Genomic DNA, 24,414 nt, shown 5'->3' with positions numbered 1-24,414 from the left:
CCCTTAAATTTTCTGCCTGGCCTTTCTGAAGCTGATACCTTATACTGCTACATTGTTGTCAAGATGCCAAGAACCCCCTGTACCTTATGCTAGTGACCGTTCCTTATCTGTGAGGCTAGATCTGTTGCTTAACTGTAGAGGCCATTGCTGCTTGCTTGAATCCTGTCCTCTCAACATCTGCATACTTGCTAGCAGGGGTCAGTGGATAGAAATCTGGAGTGGGAACCCTAGCAAGTATTCCCCTTACCTAGCCGAGGGACAGTGAAGCAAATTGTAGCACCCTTTCTGTTCTCTTGTCTGAGATCCATTTACTCAGACCTTCCTGGTCTAGCCTTACCTTTCTAAAGATTACTGGTATTTTCAAGAATCATAGAAAGTTTACAGCATGGAAGGAGGCCATTTGGCCCATCGAGTCCGTGCCGGCTCTATGCAAGAGCAATCCATCCAGCCCCGTAGCCCTGCAAATGTTTTACTTTCAAGTACTTATCCAGTTCCCTTTTGAAGGCTGTGATTGAATCTGCCTCCACCACCCCCTCAGGCAGTGCATTCCAGATCCTCAACACTTGCTATGTAAAAAAGGTTTTTTCTCATGTCACTTTTGTTTCTTTTGCCAATCACCTTTAAATCTATGTCCTCTGGTTCTTGACCCTTCTGCTAGTGGGAAGAGTTTCTCTCTTTCTACTCTGTCTCGACCCTTCGTGATTTTGAATACCTGTATCAAATCTCCTCGCGACCTTCTCTGTTCCAAGGAGAACAACCCCAGCTTCTCCAGTCTATCCATATAACTGAAGTCCCTCATCCCTGGAATCATTCTAGTAAATCTTTTCTGCAACCTCTCTAAGGCCTTCACATCTTTGCTAAAGTGCGTTGCCCAGAACTGGACACACTAATCCAGTTGTGGCCGAATCAGTGTTTTATAAAGGTTCATCATGACTTCCTTACTTTTGTACTCTATGCCTCTATTTATAAATGATGTGGAGATGCCGGTGATGGACTGGGGTTGACAATTGTAAACAATTTTACAACACCAAGTTATAGTCCAACAAATTTATTTTAAATTCCACAAGCTTTCGGAGGCTTCCTCCTTCCTCAGGTGAACGGTGGTCCACACCGTTCACCTGAGGAAGGAGGAAGCCTCCGAAAGCTTGTGGAATTTAAAATAAATTTGTTGGACTATAACTTGGTGTTGTAAAATTGTTTACAACTATTTATAAAGCCCAGGATCCTGTATTCTTTTTAACCGCTTCCTCAACCTGCCCTGCCACCTTCAACGATTTGTGCACATATACCCCCAGATCTCTCTTCCTGTACCCCTTTTAGAATTGTGCCCTCTAGTTTATATTCCCTTCCTTGTTCTTCCTACTGAAATGTATCACTTTGCATTTTTCTGTGTTAAATTTCATCTGCTACGTGTCCACCATTCCACCAGCTTGTCTACATCCTCTTGAAGTCTATCACTAACCTCCTCACTGTTCACTACCCTTCCAAGTTTTGTCATCTGCAAATTTGGAAATTGTGCCCTTTACACCCAAGTCCATGTCATTAATATACATCAAGAAAAGCAGTGGTCCCAACGCCGATCTCTGGGGAACACCATTGTACACCTCCCTCCAGTCCGAAAAACAACCGTTCACCGCTACTCTCTGTTTCCTGTCCCTTAGCCAATTCTGTATCTATGTTGCTACTGCCCACTTTATTCCATGGGCTGCAATCTTGATGACAAGCCTGCCATGCGGTACTTTATCCATATACACCACATCAACTGCATTGCCCTCATCTACCCTCTCTGGTACCTTATCAAAAAACTCTATCAGGTTAGTTAAACACAATTTGCCTTTTAGGAAAGCCAGCATAGATTTGTTAATCCATCCACACTCATCCAAGTGACTGTTAATTCTGTCCTGGATTATCGTTTCTCAAAGTTTCCTCACCACCGAGGTTAAACTGACTGGCCTGTAGTTACTGGATTTATCCTTGCACCCTTTTTTGAATAAGGATGTAACATTTGCAATTCTCCAGTCCTCTGACACCACCCCTGTATCTAAGGATGTTTGGAAGGTTATGGCCAGTACCTCTGCAATTTCCACCCTTACTTCCCTCAGCAACCTTGGATGCATCCCATCTGGACCGTGTGACTTATCTACTTTCAGTACAGCTAGCCTTTCTAGTACCTCTTCATCAATTTTTAGTCCATCCAGTATCTCAACTATATCTTCCTTTGCTGAGACTCTGGCAGCATCATCTTCCTTGGTAAAGACAGATGCAAAGTATCATTTAGTACCTCGGCCATGCCCTCTGCCTCTGAGTAGATCTCCTTTATGGTCCCTAATTGGCCCCACCCCTCTTAGTACCTGTTTACTATTTATATGCCTGTAGAAGACTTTTGGATTCCCTTTTATGTTGGCTGCCAGTCTATTCTCATACTCTCTCTTGCCCCTCTTATTTCCTTTTTCACTTCACCTCTGATCTTTCTATTTTCTGCCTGGTTCTCACTTGTGTTATCAACCTGACATCTGTCATACGCCCCATTTTTCTGCTTCATCTTACCTTCTATCTCTTTTGTCATCCAGAGAGCTCTGGCTTTAGTTGCCTTACCTTCCTCCCTCGTGGGACTGTACCTGGACTGTACCCGAACCATCTCCTCTTTAAAGGCCGCCCACTGTTCAATTACATTTTTGCCTGCCAACATTTGATTCCAATTTACTCGGGCCAGATCTGTTCTCATCCCACTGAAATTGGCCCTCCTGCAATTGATTATTTTTACTTTAGAGTGGTCTGTGTCCTTTTCCATAGTTATTCTAAACCTTATGATACTACGATCGCTGCTCTCTAAATGCTCCCCCACTGACACTTGCTCCACATGGCTCGCCTCATTCCCTGGAACCAAGTCCAGCAATGCCTCCTTCCTCGTTTGGCCGGAAACATACTGGTCAAGAAAGTTATCCTGAACATATTTCAAAATTTCCTCCTCCTCTTTGCCCCTTATTATTATTGTTATCCCAGTCTATATTAGGATAGTTGAAGTCCCCCGTTATCACTACTCTATAGCTTTTGCTAAAAGAAGTGATGTATAAGTTGTGCTTCATTGTGAGAAAAGGGTCTAAAAGAAAAGTATTTAGGTCAAGTTTTTAGAATTCTGTGTGAATTTTAATATAATATGCACAATAGTCTGAGTAATTTTATTTACTAATTTCTATCTTTTTTTCCCCCCTACATTTTTCAAAAATGGTGACTTTTTCTGGGGTATGGTCTTGCAGGAGCAATTTACCTCTGGAATCTTGTCCTCAGCTGCAGTTATACTGCCACTTTCATATTGATGTGTAACAGTTTCTGGTGCTTATGGACAAGAAAGTGACAGCATAACTCCAGTGTGAGACCCCCATTCTGATAAGAGTGCACTAAAGCCAAGCAGTGTTAAGTCCCCACCAGGTGACTGGTTTAAATTTGTACAATTCCAGTCCTATTCAAAGCTGTATCTTAGAAGTGTTCAGGCAGTCCCTTGGACCTGAGTTCCTTTGTGGCTAACCTTACCACAACCTGGACAGATGGCCAGCAAGGGGTACAACTCCAGATGGCTGTTGATGCATTGCACCCTACGGATACCAGGTTGATATTAATAGCTGCACTGCAAATATAGCTGTAGAGAACACGTGGTAGCAAGCCATTTGACTAGATGGGGTATCTTAGCCAACCGTAATCCTGTTCTTTCTTGATGAAAATACTTATGTGCTTTCTAGCAGGAGTCATTCGATGTTGATCAGGAGCAGGAACCCTGATGTTTCCCCTTATCCAAATTGGGGGGGTATAGTTAATATCGAGGAGGACTGCGACAAAATACAAGATGATGTTAAGGGATCTAGGGGTGCATGTTCCCAAATCATTAAAAGTAGCCTTGCAGGTTAATAAGGCCATAAAAAATGCAAACAAAGCACTGGGATTCATTCCTAGAGGGATAGAATTGAAAAGTTATGTTAAACTTGTATAGAACGTTGGTTAAGCCACACTTGGAGTACTGTGTACAGTTCTGGTCTCCATATTACAAAAGCGATAGAGGCACTGGAAAAGGTGCAACAAGATTTACAAGGACTGAGAATTTATAACTATCAGGAAAGACTGAACAGGCTGGGGCTCTTTTCTCTAGAAAAGAGAAGGCTGAGGGGTGACCTAATAGGGATCATTAAAATTATGAAGGGGTTTGATATGGTAGAAGTAGAGAAAATGATTCCACTTGTGGGAGAGCCCAAAACTAGAGGCCACAAATAAATCCAATGGGGAATTCAGGAGAAACTTCTTTACCCAGAGAGTGGTTAGAACATGGAACTTGCTATCACAAGGAGTAGTTGAGACGAATAGCATAGATGCCTTTTAAGAGGAAGCTAGACATGAGGGAGAAAGGAATAGAAATTATGCAGATGTGGCTAGATGAAGTAGGATGGGAGGAGGCTTCTGTGGAGCATTAACACCAGCACAAACCAGTTGGGTCAAATGGCCTGTTTCTGTGCTGTAAATTCTATGTTATGTTGCTTGAAACCTGTAATATTGAATTAGCAAAAAAAAACCTGATCAATTGATTTAATCCTCATTATCAGATTCTTTTTGTCAGCTTGTCCAAGCTTTTTGTCTTTATGGGCCTCATATGCAGGCGTTATAGAGTGTCAAAGCCGCATATAAAGTTTAAATCCGTGTCCCATTAATTTGCATTTATCTCAAGCTGCTGATACAAATGGATTTAGGTGTTCGGAGTTAAAATTTATATACCAATGGGGCACTAGTGCTAAAACAACCCTGATCACCATTGGCCTTCACTCAATATCTGTAGAAACTGCACTTTCTTGCATGAGTTGCTGGGTAGAGAACTATAGCTGTTTTTTTTCTCCAACGTAAGGCAGGGCACTGAGGCCAATTATAATTCACTGTCTGCTGCTCTGGCTGAAATCTAACTAAAGGAATCAAATCTGGGACTTTCAAGGTCTGTCTCTCTCAGTCCAAATAGGCAGTACAGTTATGCACTGAGGAAATTATTAAAGGAGCTGAATATCACAGTCTTATTGTAACCCATTCAGAAGGTAGTTTCATCTAAATTTTGTATTTCACACACCTATCCCCATCTGTCCCAGCAGTACTTCCAAGTGTGCTGGTGTGGTGGATGCGTAAGTGAAATTGTGGACGTTGTATTGGCAGCAGTAAAATTCTATTTTTATATATTGAAAAGTGCACCAGTAGATCTTTTTATGTTTGGCAATATTCCTCATCCATTTCTGGAATTCATTACAATTAACACATTCCATTTGTTCAAAAGCATAAGAAAGCTGAGATATTCAGCACATTGATATACTTATCTAAGACTTGAAACCGAAGTGGCTTTGCCACCTAATAAAGTCGCATTCATAAAAAAATAAATGTCAAATGAGAGTGGCTGTGTTTCAATTCTTGAAACAATATTACTCTAGGGGGAAAGAAAAAGAAGCATTATTCAGAAAGATAAACCTTTATAAATTTATTGAAATGTTGCTGTTAAAGATTATGCTGGTTTTGTGGATTACGGACTTTCATTTTAATCAGTGGAGAACATTTGGACTGAATGACTGATATATCTATAACGGTGATGAATTCCAAGTTTGGTAATAGAAGAAAATGTGCTGATGGAGCAGCATAAATTCACTTTATTGGAGCAGCGTATTCTAATTATTTTTCTGTTCACTTGAAACCCCTTTAATCAATAATTCCATCAATAAATTATTTGCACTTGCTGTTTAAATAAACACAAAGTGCAGGGCTTGATTATTATTTTTCTCCCCAGATATCTTTGTGCAAATTTGACAAACTTATGTTCTCAGTCTACCAATGTAATGAAGAGTTATTGGGTATTTGAAACAACCATAATTTTTGTTTTGAGTATGTAAACAATTTTGAGATGATTAAATCACAACTCCTGCCGTTTTCTCCCAAGTAAGTAGATACTTGACTTTGAATGTGGATACATGATTGGATTTGTGACAAACAAAAATGTACTTTACAACACAGGTGCCAAATCAGAGTAATCACTAATGTTTTCATGGTTAGTTAAATGCAAAAATAATTGAGATTGTGGAGCAAGTCAGAATAATATTTGTTTATATACTTAAAAATACCGGAGAGTTTGATGTATAAACAGGTGGTGTGACTGCCAATTTCCTAGCCTGATACCATCCATAATAGTTAGAGGTGAGATTTACATGCTAGTGCAACCAATATACCAGGTATGATGTCAATACCAACAAGATATAGCCAAAGTTCACTGAGAATTTATTTAACCTAGAAGTAATTACATGAAATTTCACTTGTGCAGATTTGATGCAAAAATAATCGAGGTACAAAGGTAAACTGAGCTGAACAAAGCATTTATTAGATTTGGAAGTCTTGAGATAATTTCACAGCATTTTTCCCAAGTAGTTTTAGGAGTTGTATGAATTTAATCAGAGTTGATGGGCATTGTGTAAACATTTCTGAATTTAGTTTGTGCATTTCTTCCACAAGGGGCATCATTTTTGTTGGGTTTTCTGGTAATACCTCCCAAGGTAAATTATCAAAATTCTGTACAAAGATCAAGGGGGTAATTTTAATATTAGGCGACTCTGTAAAATGGGCGAAATCGGATCAGCCACCCTTTATACACCTCCTCCCGATTTTCATTTCCATTGACTTCAGTGGTTGAAGAGCACACGCACCTGCTCGCCCATTCTTCGCCCAGTTGTATTGAGGCCAGTTGCAGTATTCCTGTCACTATCCTGGCTGAGATCATCTATCTCAGCATAGAAAGGGGTTGAATCTGGAATTTTGTGGATTTATGTTGTTCAGCTCCATATTGGAAACACATTTTCCAATGGATTATTGGGGAAGCCAAGAATATTTATTTCTTTATTTTTCTTCTCTTTATAACTTCTGCAAACACATGTAACAAATGTAAAACTTTTGTTTTTGTTCTGGTTCTCTCCTGAGATCTACTTTTCCACGCTGGTACATAGAGTATATGTGATTCACACAGTTTCTCTGCAGTGTCTCTTATTACCAGTTCTAAATAGACTGTTCTCTGCACAGTAATTTTTATTCTCATTTGTGAGATAAATGAGTTCAGGACCTGCACGTAGGTCAGAAATGGTGCTACAACTCAGGAATCAGGATGGGCTTATCCATAATGGAAGAGACAGTTTCTTAACTTCAGAACAGGCAGGTTGCTAGTTTAGAGATAAATTATGTTCCATTTTTACTTTCATAGTGTTTTAAAAATAATTGCAACCTAATGTCCTGGTACACAATGCTCTGTAATGTAATTGCACTATTTATTAGTCGGCTACACTGCATTCTCTGAAAGAAGAAAGCAAACTTTTTTTTTAAAAAGGCTGCAAAAGAAAAAGGAAGCAGCATAATTCATGTCTTTTTGCTGCAATGCTCTATATCGGTATTATTTCTAATGAGGAGGGTTCTTCCGGAGGTGAGAAAATGCAGTTTGTTAGTGGTGTACATTTATTACCAGAGCTGGTCGTCTCCTGCGAAACATGGGGATACATTTTTGAAAAGGTTAACGAGGGACAGTAGAGAAACTGTTGAAATACAAAAATGAACTAGCCTGTCGAGGGGCTCGGTGTGAAATTTTTTTTTAAAGTGAAAGTGTCTAGAGATTTTTTTAAAAAAGAAATCCATGTCCTGTAGGTAAAAAGAAATGCAAGATAAGGAGATTGGAAATTTTTGTGTGTGTTGAATGAGGGCAAGCGTCAGCAATAAAACATCATAATGGATTCCCTGCTAATTTCAGTATTTTGGCCTGACTTTGTTTACATCATTTCTCTCCACCCGTACGTTATCAGAATTGTTAATTATTGGGCAGTTATTTTGTGTTTTCCAGTTGTACAAGGACCAGTATGACTCTCAGAACTAAGTCTAACTGTAGTAACTCTCTTCTGATTTCTCTAAAAGCTGGAATCACTGCCATTATTATACGAAAAGCAAAATACTGCAGATGCTGGAAATCTGAAACAAAACCAGAAAATACTGAATGTACTCATCAGGTCAAGTGGCATCTTTGTCATACACCTGTAGCACGAACCCCTCTTCTCTCCAAAGGGTTCACAACCAAAATGACAACATCTCTGTTCTCTCCACAGATGCTGCCTGACCTGCTGAGTGTTTCCAGTATTTTCTGACATGCATCAAAATTCTTCTCTCCGCTATTTTAATGGAGCTGTTAACCTGTTGATTTTAACTGGGTTAATGCTTCTTTTAAAATGGTGGAGAGGGGAGCTTGTAAGTGCATTGATCAGAGTAATATCTAGGCTTATATTTTTCCTCATTTTCCCTCTTCCTTCATTTGCCATTAAAAGTCTTACCGGTTTTCGCACTCAAACTAATGCAGCACTCAGAACTAAAAGCAACACAAATGACAATGACAAACGTAATCACCACTTGTCCTTGGCCTGTAGGTGACTTCATTATTTTACATGCTGTTAATGGTTAATAACCCAGTTACATGCAACTACTGTACCTAGTTATTCGGTAGACTTTTATTTTTGATTAGATTCTTTTAGCTATGACTTAATTCAGTTAATGCAGTTTTTAAACTTATGGAGCAAACAATCTTTTTTAAATGATTTGTTTGCATTTTTTGCCTATGTATATATTTAAGTTTTCCAACACAGTAGCCACAGCATATCAAAGGAGTTCATTGTGTGAAGTGCTGTGAAATGTTTCTATGTGATTAGGTATTATCTAAGTGCAAGTCTATTTACTCTGCCTTTTGAATAGAACCTCCTTAATTCTACACAGTAAAGTCTTCTGGGCACATCTCAAGACAAATATTTTCAATATTAAATTCTTAAGCTTTTTTCCTTTTTGCTCAGACAGAATATTTTAAACACCTCTTAGAATGTTTCCATTTGATTTGACAGACGTAAAAATAAGTTTTTTAAATGCTGCCGACTGACTTTACAGAGCAGCGGCCCTTGACTGGGTGCACCACTGACTATTGAAAATATAAACTTGGAATTCATTTGTTTTTCTTTTGGGATGTACATATGTCCTTGGAAAACTTTTATGACTTTGGTTAGTGAACTAGAGTACAGTATTTACAAACTGTAAAGGGAGTGAGATGATGGCCTGTCTCTGGAAAATTGGGAGATGGGAACTGAACTGAACTTTGTTTTTCTTTCCAGTGCCTAATATCAACTTATCAATACTGCCACATTTGGTATATTTAACTGACCAATGTGTTCTCACGGGGGTAGTTCGTCAACCCTTGTTCTACAAACTGAGAAACTCCTGCCAGTTAATTTCCTAGAAAGGATTAAGATTTAGGAATTTAATAGTAACTTTCTTGGTCAGTGAGTGAAAATGTTACATATAACTTCAATATTTCAGATCTCATAAATTCAGCTATTCCACAAATAATGCCAATCGTCCAGAAGAAAAATAGCTTTGGGATGGTGTCCCTTGAAAAGTTTGGCGCAGAATGTCATATTGTCATTCTTTAGCTCACTGTACGTATTAGAAGCTCTTGAAGAGTACCTCAGTCATTTTCTGGTGTTCTGACAACAATGAACTGCAGCTGAGAACAAGAGAGACGTTTCTTTAATCTGCTTCATGGGTCTTTTTCACATAATTTTCATGTCTAGTTTCTTGTCATGTCTTTGTAACGTTTAATTTTGTAAATTTTCAGTTTGCATTCCGTTTTCCACTTGGCTTCACTTTTCCATTTTGTGTTGGAGCTGAAGGTGCAGACTTGGCAAACTGCTTCTTAGAGCCCCCATTTGGTTCTTGATAGGGCCAATCTAAGCAGGAATTTCTCTCTCTTCAGTTTTGGATACCTTTATTGGCTTACAATATGTTGTGGAAATGATATGTCCATTGGTTCCAGGATAATAATACAATCCTCTGGGATGTGACATTTAGTTAATCTTGATTGCTTTTTTTATTGAGAGCTCACATGAGAGTTCTTAGACTACAATACATGCTAATAGCAGGACGTTTGAGCATTCAGTGGCATCCAGGTTCATGAAAGACAACTGGGGGAAAAAACAAACAATTTGTTTGGTCAGCAGTGCCCAATTGGCGTTTGTAACTATTTTTGTACAAATTTAAGTCAGATCCAACTGAGCCTATGATTTCTTTTGATCCTAAAAGTAAGCTATTTAAGACTGTTCCAGAGCTTACTCTGAACTTTGTATCCCAGGGTTAGGAAGTTTCGTGTTGCGGTGGTAGATCCAAATTCCATGCTTTTTGGGCTGTTGGAAGAGCACATATTAAATTAATGGTGGAAGGTAAACAATCAGAAAAATGCTGGAAATGCAAAGCAGATCAGGCAGCATCTTTGAGAAAGGAAAAACGTTGTTCCTTTTTCTACAGATGCTTCCTGACCTGAGTGTTTCCAGCATTTTTTTGTTTCAGGTTCCAGCATCTGCAGTATTTTTTGTTTTATGCTGAAAGAAAAATAGTGTGATCTAAAATGACACTGAAAAGTTACTCCTACAGTTAATGTGTCTGGTTACCATCAAATTCGATTTAATAAGGTTGCCGTAAAATGAAAGAAACACAATGGCATGGATAATTAATTTAATAGCGGTATGAGTTGTATGTTAGCAAGAACAGATGGGCCAGGTGTATGTATTGTCATTTGGGTAGTTCAGAGATCCTTCCTGTATTACACATGTAAAACTCCTTGAAATTAGGCATGTCCAATGATGGAAGTGATTCATGCATAAAATACCAAATTGGCTGGTGCTAATGTGATTTTTTAAGGCTGTAACAATGCTTCTTGATTGTATTCATTTTCTTAAAAGGTAACAGCTTTATTATTTGCATTTAAAAAAAAATGTAAAATGCAGTTTAATGTTAGCTTTTCAGCAACAACAACTTGCATTTATGTAATACCTTTTTAATGTAGAAAAATGTCCCAAGGCAGAGATATGATCAGACAAAATGGATGCTGCACCAAAAAAGGAGATATTAGGAGGGGTAACCAAAAGTTTGTCAAAGAGATGAGTTTTAAGCACGGTCTTAAAGGAGGAGAGGGAGGTACAGAGGCGGAGGAGTTTAGGGAGGGAATTGGAGAGTGTGATGTACGGAGAATAGTACAGTGTCCATAAGTGATATTTGCTCTAAATTTCTCATCTTAGAAAAACTATTCTCATACACTTTTTTTGTTTATTGCAGTTAGGAGAGAAATGTCCAGAAATCTTGGATATCCATTTTGGTCAATGTTACAAGATCACAGATGAAGGCATGATGGCACTGGCACAGGGCTGCCCGAGGCTGCAGAGAATCTACATGCAAGAAAACAAATTGGTATGTCAAAATTTGAAGATTGGCTGAGTACAATATCAGCACATCAGCTACCAATATTTTGCCATGTTATTTTTGTTTAAGAAGTAACTTTTTCTTGGGTAACATTGATTGTAGTTATGACATGAATGAAATTCATGTGCAACCTACACAAAACTGGACTTCTAGTTTTAGCAACGAGATATTATTTGTGAGGTAAAAGTTTCTGACTTATTTAATTAAAAAGGGCTTTGTATAACTTGCATGTACTATATTATACATGCATATACACTCCTTTTTTCATTTCTGCTTACAGTGAAAATTGCAGAGGTTCTGGCCACAATCTTAAAATCCTCCTTAGATATGGGAGTGGTGCCAGAGGACTGGAGGATTGCAAATGTTGCACTCCTGTTCAAAAAAGGGGAGAGGAACAAACCCGGAAATTATAGGCCAGTCAGCCTAACGTCTGTGGTGGGGAAACTAGAGACAATAATCTAGGACAAAATTAATTGGTATTTGGAAACGTATGGGCTAATAAATGAAAGTCAGCATGGATTTGTTAAAAGCAAATCAGGTTTGACTAACTTGATTGAGTTCTTTGATGAAGTAACGGAGAGGGTTGATGAGGGCAGTACAGTTGATGTTGTGTATATGGACTTTCAAAAGGCATTTGATAAAGTACCACATAAGCGCATGGGATTAAAGGGACAGTGGCAACGTGGATACAAATTAGTTATGGGACAGAAAACTGTGGTAAATAGTTTTTCAGGCTGGAAGGAAGTATACAGTGGTGTTCCCCAGGGGTCGGTATTAGGACCACAGCTCTTTTGATGTATATTAATGACTTGGACTGGGGTATAGAGGGTAGAATTTCAAAGTTTGCAGATGACACGAAACTCGGAAATGTAGTAAACAATGTGGAGAATAGTAACAGACTTCAGGAGGACATAGTCAGACTGGTGAAATGGGCAGACACATGGCAGATGAAATTTAATGCAGCGAAGTGTGAAGTGATTCATTTTGGTAGGAAGAACGAGGAGTGGCAATATAAACTAAATGGTACAATTTTGAAGGGAATGCAGGGGGTTACAGGAACAGAGACCTGGGGGTGTATGTACACAAATCTTTGAAGGTGGCAGGACAAGTTGAGAAGGCAGTTAAAAAAAGCATAGGGGATCCTGGGCTTTATTAATAGAGGCGTAGAGTACAAAAGCAAGGAAGTTATGCTCAACCTTTATAAAACACTGGTTCGGCCTCAGCTGGAGTATTGTGTTCAATTCTGGGCACCACGCTTTAGGAAGGATGTCAAGGCCTTAGAGAGGGTGCAGAATGGTACCAAGGATGAGGGACTTCAGTTATGTGGAGAGACTGGATAAGCTGGGCTTGTTCTCCTTAGAGCAGAGAAGGTTAAGAGGAGATTTTACAGAGGTGTTCACAGTCATGAACAGTTTTGACAGAGTAAATAAGGAGAAACTGTTTCCAGTGGCAGAAGGGTCGGTAACCAGAGAACACAGATTTAAGGTGATCGGCAAAAGAAAGCGAGGCGACATGAGGGAACATTTTTTTTTTACGCAGCGAGTTGTTATGATCTGGAATTTTCTACCTGAAAGGGTGGTGGAAACTGATTCAATAGTAACTTTCAAAAGGGAATTGGATAAATACTTGAAGGGGAAAAATTGTACAGGGCTACAGGGAAACAGCAGGGGAGTGGGACTAATTGGATAGCTCTTTCAAAGAGTCGGCACAGGCATGATGGGCCGAAATGCTGCCTTCTGTGCTGTACTATGCTATGATACTATCCGGAGTCTGGTAGTTTATCAATTAATACTTAGCTGTTTGATGAGATATTAGATAACCATTTAGTACTCCATTTGATTTCAAAGTCAAAAGTAACCGCATGAAGTGATGTCCTATTTCACACGTTGAATTATCTTAATAAGATGAAAATTTGTGCCAGCTTGGATGAGACTTAGCTGCCGGTGGGCATTGGATGTGTTGTCTATAAACCCATAAAATAATTTCTGTCAAACTTGTGAAGTAGTCGTTTCCTGTGAACATTTTTTTTAAAGATGTTCTTCTTAAAAACTTGTAATTTTGATATGAACCAAACATTAAAAAAAACACTTGGGCAGATCAGTTGCTTATTGTTAAGTTTTTACATCTCCTTCATATCTAAAACACAGTGATCTGTTCCTTTACTGCTTGATTTGCTAAAGTTGCACAGACTATTGCATTATGAAGGGGGTCAGGTCCAGGAGCTGGAACTTGATGGTGCATAATTTTTAGATAAGCAGCTTTCTGGGCATCACATACTAAAGGAGAAATAATTCGGACATTGTGCAAGTCTTTAAACTTAAGGGTGGTCTTATTGCAGTTAGAACAGGAAATAGCACCTCAGTTTTATCATCAGAAATGTATCCTCAAGCTGTTGGTTTACTTTCAAATTTTATACTGACTGACTTTTTACTATTGCCTAAAGGTTCTTTTCACAATTGGGAGCTTAACTGCTCAGTAACTAATTATCATATTGTGCAATTTAAATATCCCTTTTAAGCATTGTCTAATTTCAGTTAATGAAAAGCAGCGGCAATCTGAAGTTGGTAAACAGTTTAATAAGTTAAAACCTGAAAAGCATTGCAGACAGTAAATAATGTGAAATATCAAACAGGTTGGATGAACACGATATTGTCCACCTATTTGTAGGAATTATGGTGGCATTATATAGTATTTATGAAGGATGGCACTGACTGCTTCAATTTACTCAGCAGTGAGGAAAACTTGGGAGATAATTGTGATAAGGTGTTCAGAACAAAGTCACTTGGAGGTGATAGAAGTCTTCCTCACGTGTGAGGGAAACCTGAATATTATACTGATGCCTGTCAGTAACATGAAGAATAATAGATAATCAGGAGTGTGATATTGATTTTTACTTCACAGGTAAGTTATGTGCGCCCTTCTTTCAAAGAAAATAAACAGCCATATCACACTTGCTATTTTTTGTGTTGTTATATGTGTGACATTTATAGCAAAATCAATTTTTAATCCTTCCATGCTGTAGAAGTGGAAGGAATTTATGGTTAAGGTACCATCACTTCAATACCTGTTTGTGAACAGTTGCTTGCACAAATAAAAAATGCTTTGTTCTGGGTTGTCTGAACAATATTAAATCCTTTTCTACACTCTGAGGATTTGTCGTTCCTGAATCAAATCAGAGTTACTGCCTCTCAATAAATACTGCTTTCATTCATTGGCCAAACATTTTTTCAATGAGTTGAAAAAGGATCAACTATCTGCGTATATTATGTCTGAACCTCCGTATGATCATTACTCATGAAGGTACTTAATGAAGAATAAAATCGCAAAATGGTGCCCCGCTTTACGGACAATGAAAGGACTTGTGAAAAGACTAAAAATGGCTAGCACAAGTAATAATTATTTACTGAGCATAGTTCTTGGACTGTACAATAGTATTTATCTAGATACCATAATCCACTGTATTCATTGGGGAAAAATATGGAGAATCTGGTTCAGTCGAAGTACCCTGTTGCTTTAGGGAGGGAATTCCCGAGGTTAGGGCCTAGGCAGCTGAAGGCAAGAATGCTCAAGGTGGAGCAATGTAAATCGGGGATGTGCAAGAGGCTAGAAATGGAGGAGCGCAGAGATCTCAGAAGGTTGTCGGGTTGGAGTTGGTTACAGAGATAGGGAGGGGCAAGGCCATGGAGGGAGTACAGTTTGTGAAGATAGTTGCAAACGTTGTGAAGTATTTTATTTGTTCCTTAAAACATGTTGCTGATTAAACCTGAAGTTTTCTGATCATAACATTAGGCTATATTTTGATCCACGGTAAAATATTTTTGCTCAAGTTATTTCACCTAATTGTTGACCCAAATTCAGGGGGATAAAATGAAAATCAGAAGGCATATGATTAGAGATGTGATTAGAGATGAAATCACTTCAATGATAAAGGAGGATATAACGAGGGGTAAGCAGCCAACAGAGACCTTATGGGTTGAATTGAGAAATAGGAAAGGATCTAAGACTATAGTGGGAGTTGTGCATAGGACCCCTGGCAGCAGCTCTAAAATGCTAGATTGTATAAATGCAGAGATTAGACAAGCGTGTAACAAAGGCATAGTGGTCTTAATGGGGGACTTTAACCTTCACATAGATTGGGAAAAGCAGACTAGCAAATGTCAGAAAGTAGTGAATTTCTTGAGTGTGTCTGGGATAGTTTTCTACAGCAGTATGTCCCAGAGGCAACAAGGGGGCAAGCCATACTAGATTTAGTAATGAGTAATGAACCAGATTTAGTTAACAGCTTAACTGTGTGTGAACATTTATCCAATAGCGATCATAACATGATCAAGTTCAAGGTAGTGTTTGAAAGGGAAAAAAGTGAGTCAGCTGTTAAGATTCTAGACTTGGGTAAGGCCGACTTCAATGGGATGAGACAGAGACTGTCCACAGTAAACTGGGCAAATCTGTTAATGGGTAAAACGACTGATGATCAGTGGGAAATGTCTAAAGAAACATTTAACGTGATACAGAATCGGTTTATACCCCTGAGGGGCAAGAACTCTACTTGCCAAAAAAACAGCCATGGCAACTAAAGAGGTAAGGGACAGTCTAAGACATAAGGAAAGGGCAGACAAAAAGGCAAAAAATGGCACAGATCCTGGTGAATGGGAAAGATACAAAGGTCAACAAAGGGTCACAAAACAGATAGTAAGAGCTACAAAGAGAGAATATGAAAAGAAACTTGCAAGGGATATCAAAACCAATACAAAGAACTTTTATAGTTATATTAGGAAAAAGAGGGTGGTCAGGAGCAGTGTTGGCCCCTTAAAAACTTAAATTGGGGATATTGTCGTTGACTATGGGGAAATGGCGGACATGTTGAACAATTACTTTGCGTCAGTATTTACAGTCGAAAAAGAGGATAGTATGCCGGAAATCCCAAGAAAACTAATATTGAATCGGGGACAGGGACTCGATAAAATTAACATAAGTAAAGCAACAGTAATAAAGAAAATAATAGCACTAAAGAGTGACAAATCCCCAGGACCAGATAGGTTCCATCCCAGAATTTTAAAGGAAGTAGGTGAGCACATTGCAGCTGCCCTAACTATAATCTTTCAAAGTTCTCTAGATTCAGGAACCGACCCTCTGGATTGGAAAATTGCACATGTCACTCCGCTTTTTAAGAAAGGAGAGAGAGAGGGAAACCAGGGAATTATAGACCAGTTAGCCTAACATCTGTTGAGGGGAAAATGCTGGAGTCTATAATTAAGGATAGGGTGACTAACTGAAAATTCTCGAGGTGTTCAATCAGAGAGAGCCAGCATGGATTTGTGAAAGGTAGGTCGTGCTTGACAAACCTGATTTGAATTTTTTGAAGAGGTGACTAAAGTAGTGGACAGGGGAATGTCAATGGATGTTATTTATATGGACTTCCAGAAGGCATTTGATAAGGTCCCACATAAGAGACTGTTATCTAAGATAGAACCCCTTGGAATCGAGGGAAAAGTACGGACTTGGTTAGGAAGTTGGCTGAGCGAAAGGCGACAGAGAGTAGGGATAATGGGTATGTACTCACATTGGCAGGATGTGACTAGTGGAGTCCCGCAGGAATCTGTCTTGGGGCCTCAATTATTCACAATATTTATTAACGACTTAGATGAAGGCATAGAAAGTCTCATATCTAAGTTTGCAGATGATACAAAAATTGGTGGCATTGTAAGCAGTGTAGATGAAAACATAAAATTACAAAGCAATATTGATAGATTAGGTGAATGGGCAAAACTGTGGCAAATGGAATTCAGTGTAGACAAATGTGAGGTCATCCACTTTGGATCAAAAAAGGATAGAACAGGGTACTTTCTAAATGGTAAAAAGTTAAAAACAGTGGATGTCCAAAGGGACTTAGGGGTTCAGGTACATAGATCATTGAAGTGTCATGAACAGGTGCAGAAAATAATCAGTAAAGCTAATGGAATGCTGGCCTTTATTTCTAGAGGACTAGAGTACAAGGGGGCAGAAGTTATGCTGCAACTATACAAAACCCTGGTTAGATTGCACCTGGAGTACTGTGAGCAGTTCTGGGCACCGCACCTTCGGAAGGACATATTGGCCTTGGAGGGAGTGCAGCGTAGGTTTACTAGAATGATACCCGGACTTCAAGGGTTAAGTTACGAGGAGAGATTACACAAATTGGGGTTGTATTCTCTGGAGTTTCGAAGGTTAAGGGGTGATCTGATCGAAGTTTATAAGATATTAAGGGTAACGGATAGGATTGATAGAGAGAAACTATTTCTGCTGGTTGGGGATTCTAGGAGTAGGGGGCACAGTCTAAAAATTAGAGCCAGACCTTTCAGGAGTGAGATTAGAAAACATTTCTACACACAAAGGGTTGTAGAAGTTTGGAACTCTCTTCCGCAAACGGCAATTGATACGAGCTCAATTGCTAAATTTAAATGTGAGATCGATAGCTTTTTGGCAACCAAAGGTATTAAGGGATATGGGCCAAAGGCAGGTATATGGAGTTAGATCACAGATCAGCCATGATCTTATCAAATGGCGGAGCAGGCACGAGGGGCTGAATGGCCTACTCTGTTCCTATGTTCCTATCTGTGTATGACTGTAATTTTAGTTTTTATCTTTTCAACTCCCTAACTCCGTTTAAAAACGAGCAAGAGGAATGTGTTTGCACGTTGTTAAATTTGGGGCACCAAGGTGGACAAATCCATCAGAAATCAGTTTTGGCAGTGAAAACACTTCATCAGATCCTACTTATTTTTAAATTTAAACCATTTTTTAAATAATCTTTTTAAAAAAAAATTGAAAAATCAATGGGATGATTCTTTACCAGCAGTGGTGGTGCTGCCATCTTGTGGTGTCTTAGAGAATTCTGTTTTGTTGTTTGATCAATTGTACTCAAAAATTATGAAATGCCTCATAACCTCAGCTCATGATGAAAATGCCTGATTTTTCTAATTCCTGCTTTACATTTTGTGTACCACTGCTAATGTATTCGGTGCATACTGGTTGGACTTGAGCAATGGCTCCGTTCCTTCATCGTCGCTGGGTTAAAATCCTGGAACTCCCTTCCTAACAGCACTGTGGGAGAATCTTCACATGAACTGCAGTGGTTCAAGAAGGCGGCTCACCACCACCTTCTCAAGGGCAATTAGGGATGGGCAATAAATGCTGGCCTTGCCAGCGACGCCCACATCCCATAAAGGAATTTAAAAAATGGCCACTGTGCTATTGTACACACATTTTATTTCAGTGTTTTTTGTATATGGATATACATTGCATTACAGAAGTTTGTTATCAGTAATTATGTTTTTGGGTTAAAAAGTTTAAAGGGGTTTTCCCTTATGGGCTAATGAGCTGTGTAGAAAAGGTGCTCCTAGGATAAGAACAGGAAGGCTCCTGCCCTGTGCAGAGTTACAGATGTCAGGTGGGTGGCGTTAGGGACATTACAAATGCAAAGGAGGAAACTGTTGAGAGTGCGTAAATCCTGATTGCTGTCCAGAGATGCCATCTGTTGCTGTGTGGATATTGGATAAGATGGGGCTCAGCTGTGATGAGCCCTGCAGTCAAATATCCTGCAGACACTCACTATCAAGGTTAATAAATGAAGAATAATCATTTTGCTTATGTACCAGAGGGTGATAAGTGCCAGTGGAACTGTACTCCAGCACGGAGTCAATGCCTTTGAGAGAGAGTGAAGGGGTGGTGGGGAGGGCGCTAAGTTTGGTCAGAAAAATTGGGAGAGAAAAATAGCTGAGACATTAGTTAAACTTTTTTTTGTATTTGTTCAGAAAAAAGCACTTTTTTTTCCCAATGTGGTGCATTAGTTAAGAGGACGATATAAGAAATGTTCAGTGTAAGTTCTGAATTTATTCACACGTAGGCTATGTATATTAAGTGTTGTATGCAAAACATCACACACAAAACAAAATTCTTGATTGTGGGGGATTCTCTCCTTCAGCTGAATATTCTCTTATTAAATTGTATTTCCTGCCTTCTGAAGTTAGTTTTCCTTCCTTTTAGGTGATCATTTGTACGGTACATCACTTTACAAGGACAAACTGATCCCGGATTTCTGCCAGTGTCAATTTAATCAACATTCTGTAGTCTGCCAGGGGTATCTCATTCTCCACTTCTCCCCATCTCTCTCTCCCTCCAATCCCGCCCCCCCCCCAATCTTTCAGTGAATAGCACGTCATAGAATCATAGGCCACAGCACAGAAGGAGGCCATTCGGCCCATCGAATCCCCGCTGGTTCTATGCAAGAGCGATCCAGCTAGTCCCACTCCCCCGCCCTTTCCTCAGTTGGTCTCCGCTTAGCACGTCCCTTCCCCCATCCACTGCCCAAACAAGATCAGGACCTCAACTTACTTAATGATGAAATTTGGTAATGTACACCAGGAATTGTGCCACTGGGGTGGTAGTTTGTGATAAATTAGTGAGAAATGACTGGAGAATAACACTTCATAGTATCATAGTAGGCATGGCACAGGAGGAGGCCATTTAGCCCATCGTGCTTGTTCCAGGTCTTTGAAAGAGTTATCCAATTAGTCCCATTCCCCTGCACTTTCTCCATAGCGCTGTAAATTTTTTCCCTTTGAGTATTTATTCAGTTCCCTTTTGAAAGTTACTATTGAATCTGCTTCCACCACCCTTTTCAGGCAGTACATTTCAGATCATTACAACTCGCTGCATAAAAAATGTTTTCTCATGTTGCTTCTGGCTCTTTTGCCGATCACCTTAAATTTGTGTCCTCTGGTTACCAATCCTTCTGCCACTGGAAACAGAGTAAATAAGGAGAAACTATCAAAACTCCCCACAACCTTCTCTGTTCTAAGGAGAACAACCCCAGTCTCTCCACATAACTGAAGTCCCTCTTCCCTGGCACCATTCTAGTAAATCTCTTCTGCGCCCTCTCTAAGGCCTTCACATCCTTCCTAAAGTGTGGTGCCCAGAATTGAGAACACTACTCCAGCTGAGGCCTAACATTGTTTTATAAAGGTTTAGCATAACTTCCTTGCTTTTGTACTCTACGCCTCTATTAATAAAGCCCAGTATCCCATATGCTTTTTTAATGGCCTTCTCAACTTGTCCTGCCACCTTCAAAGATTTATGTATGTGTAACCTCAGGATTCTCTGTTCCTGCGTCCCCTTTAAAATTGTACCATTTAGTTTATATTGCCTCTCCTCATTCTTCCTACCAAAATGCATCACTTCACACTTCTCTGCATTAAATTTCATCTGCCATGTGTCTGCCCATTTCACCAGTCTGTCCATGTCCTCCTGAAGTCTGTTACTAGCCTCCACATTGTTTACTTCATTTCCAAGTTTCATGATATCTGCAAACTTTGAAATTATACCCTTTGTACCCAAGTCCAGGTCATTAATAAATATCAAAAGGAGCAGTGGTCCTAATAATGATCCCTGGGGAACACCACTGTCTCCTTTCCTCCAGTCTGAAAAACAACCATTCACCACTACTCTCTGTTTTCTGTCCCCTAGCCAATTTTGTATCCATGCTGTCATTGACCCTTTAATCCCATGGGCTTTAATTTTGCTAACAAATCTATTATGTGGTACTTTATCAGATACCTTTTTGAAAGTTCATATACACAACATCAACTGCACTATCCTCATGAACCCTCTCTGTTACTTCATCGAAGAACTCAATCAAGTTAGTAAAACATGATTTTCCTTTAAATCCATGCTGACTTTCATTTATTAGCCCATATTTTTCCAAGTGCCAATTTATTTTGACACGGATTATTGCTTCCTAAAAGTTTCCCACCACTGATGTTAGGCTGACTGGCCTGTAATTGTTGGGTTTATCCTTTTCTCCTTTTTTGAACAGGGGTGTAACATTTGCAATGCTCCAATCTTCCAGCTCCATCCCCATATCTGAGGAGGATTGGAAGATTGTAGTCAGAGCCTCCGCAATTTCCACCCTTACTTCCCTCAGTAACCTGAGATGCATCTGATCTGTACCGGGTGACTTTTCTACTTTAAGTACTGCCAATCTTTTTAAGTACAACCTCTTTATCTATTTTTATCCTATCCAGTATCGCTACTACCTCCTCCTTTACTTTTATGATGGCAGCATCCTCTTCTCTACTGAAGACTGATGCAAAGTATTCATTTAGTGCTTCAGCTATGCCTTCTGCCTCCACAACAAGATCTTTTTTGCCCCGTATCGGTCCCACGCTTCCTTTGGCTACCTTTTTACTATTTATATATGTTTATAAAAGACTTTTGGGTTCCTTTTTATGTTAGCTGCTAATCTATTCACATATTCCCTCTTTGCCCCTCTTATTCCCTTTTTTAGATCTCCTCTGCACTTTCTGTTTAGCCTGGTTCTCTTTTAGTTCCATTTTCTGAATCTTGAGAAATGAACACGAGAATAAATGTTAAGTTGCAGCAGTGTCTGAACACTTAGATTCCACGCAGAAAGAGCAAAAATCCTAAATATTGCACTGATGTGAAGTTGCTTTTAGAGTTGAGGCAATATATGAGGAGCTCTGTGTTGCATCTGACTTGTCCGCTGATCCGAGCGGGACTGACACTCTGGTGGATGCAGGTTGGAAAACATTTCTTGGCTGTTATTTCTGACCTTGTGGAATCAGAATTAAAAAAGAAGACCCAAAATAACACAACTGTATATTAGTCCCCACCACTTTAAAATGCCCACGATTATATGGTGCAATCGTTTAAATCGAGCAAATAGCGCTAACCAATTTCCATTACCATTACTGTCAATTATAAAGTTGCTGTTTAAAGTGCGTTGAGCACGCTGGCTATTTCAGGCAGAAACATATGTTCTGTAAGTAGGTCGCACCTCAGTAAGGTGTACTCCTAAGTAGGTTACATGAGAACCTAACCAAGCAGTTCAGGTACAGCTAATCCAACCAGCACTTTATAATAGACAATTTTTATCTTTGGTATTTGTTTGTTAACTACCCCTGTCAAGCTTCAGTGGAGTTCAAGGTCCTCTGCTGTTTTTATGCAGGCAATCATTGTGAGAGAAGTAAGTTACGGCAAACAAGCAGTACAGATTAAATCGGAATATACCCTTTCTATGCAAAGTACCAATGGCACTATGCACAGTTTCTCTTGAAGGAATTTTTTTGTCTATTTCAAGATTTAATTAGTTGGAACTTTTTGATCACGTAAACCATCTAATGCATATAGCGGGCAAATTGCGTTAGCGCTATTATTGTTGCTGGAGACTATTACTATTTTAGATTCATCTCGTGCTGTTTTGTTATACAGTGAGGTGATTATGCAAGCTAACAGGTGGATGTGTTTGAGCAAAGTGCTTGCATGAATTTTAAGATCGATTTCCGGTTTTCACTCATATCAATGACACCAGAAGAGGTTAGAAGATTTGTGTTTTTCAACAATGAAATTTCAGACAAAGTTCTTCAGAATAGTGGGGCACTGAAGGATGCGAGGCCATGGAATACCGACCGGAGTTAGTGATTGAAGCAACAACCATGTCAACATTTAATAATAGGTCAGATAGGTGGTTGGAGAAGAAGAAAGAACGTGCAATTATGTCGTGCCTTTCATGCCATCAGGTTATCCCAAAGTGCACCCCTTCCAATCATGGCTCTGAGTTAGAAGGTAGTGGGTTCAAGCCCCATTCCAGGGACTTGAGCATATAATTTAGTCTGACTCTTCAGTGCAGTACTGAGGAAGTACTGCACTGTCGGAGGTACATCTTTGGGATGAGACATAGTCTGTCATGTCACGTGAATGTAAAAGGTACCATGACACTATTCAAATAAGAGCGAGGGAGTTCTCCCAACATTCTGGCCAACACGTACCCTCAGCCAACGTTAATAAAACAAATTACCTGGTCATTTTTCTCATTGCTATTTGTGGGACCTTGCCATTTGCAAATTGGCTACCATGTTTCCCTACATTACAACAGTTACTTCAAAAATACTTAATTGGCTGTGAAGTGCTTTGGGACGTCCTGAAGTTGTGAAAGGCACTATACAAATGCAAGTTCTGTCTTCCCTTTTTAAGCTGACTCTTGCTCGAAATAAAAACTACAGATATAAATGTTCTTCTTTGAATCATGAGGCTAAATCTCCATTTTGAAGCTTCTTCTATTGGTTAAGTCAGTTTAAGAAAAGGTGGTTTCTTGGAGCATGCAACTGTTGAAGAATATGCTGTTTTCATGAAAAAATTTGACTTCAGCTCAAAAGTTTTTTGTGCCGTAACTTGCTGGAAGTGCGATAACGTGTGGCGAGGGCAACAGGGCATCTGGGACCTCAGTGAACGGTGGGACCAACAGCCTATCTCCTTAACTAATGAGATTTAAGGATTGAGAAAGAAACCGAAGAACGACCAAGAAGGAGGGTGAATTAGAGTCAAATCAGGCACAGAAAAGGAGGGAAAGAAAATTGGATTAAGAGAGAGACAAAAATGAGACAGAAAGGAAAAGTAAGAAAAAGATTTAAAAAATTAAAATTTGACATTTTTTAAATCTCTAAGAACAATTTACCACCTGAAGGAATGAGACTCCACGGTTCAAGTTGTTCAGTTTCTGGGCCAGAGAGGTTGATTGGCACTGCATTAACAATTATCACTTCTTTAAATCGATAATTATGTTGTTAATTACCAGACTTAGCTTTCTGTGAGTTTAATGGAAAATTAATGCGCACATCCAGCAAGCTCTTAAAAATAACGAGGAGTCTAAGGGCGAGATGCCCTTTGTGCGAAACAAATGGCTGAACGGCATAACTTGGCCAGCAAGTTCTGGAGATTCGCAACTCACGACATATCTCTTAAACCCCTGAACTTGCTGGCCAATTTGCACATTAATAACAGCGTGCGTCATTAACGCGCCGTTATTTTTCTAGGAAGATCCAGCCCAATATTTCTGTCGACTGGAAATTTTGGATATGGGTGAGTGATTTTGATCTTAGGTTAATCTGAAAGATGATGTTCTTTAGTGGATAATATTGCAGATGGAAGACTACAATCACCATCTGTGTGTTTTGTATTCTGATAATAAAGCAGAATAACACATGTACCAGAAGAGGGAGCATAGGTATCAGCAAAGTTTAACAGTAAGCCACTGAT

General features: G+C 39.3%; 1 protein-coding gene across 5 annotated transcripts in view; it reads left to right on the top strand.

Annotated features, from left to right (window-relative positions):
• fbxl17 (F-box and leucine-rich repeat protein 17) overlaps positions 1-24,414 on the top strand; it is a 667,009-nt gene that overhangs the window by 49,574 nt on the left and 593,021 nt on the right. For all 5 annotated transcript variants that reach the window (XM_067982923.1, XM_067982926.1, XM_067982925.1 and 2 more), the window contains one exon: positions 11,182-11,313. In XM_067982923.1, coding sequence (XP_067839024.1) covers positions 11,182-11,313 — 132 coding nt within the window. The remainder of the gene's footprint in view (positions 1-11,181; positions 11,314-24,414) is intronic.

Source organism: Heptranchias perlo, chromosome 4, assembly GCF_035084215.1.
Source record: "Heptranchias perlo isolate sHepPer1 chromosome 4, sHepPer1.hap1, whole genome shotgun sequence".
In the NCBI taxonomy this organism is placed as follows: Eukaryota; Metazoa; Chordata; class Chondrichthyes; order Hexanchiformes; family Hexanchidae; genus Heptranchias; species Heptranchias perlo.
The sequence above is the reverse complement of the archived record's forward strand: the minus strand, read 5'-3'. Positions and strand labels throughout refer to the sequence as shown.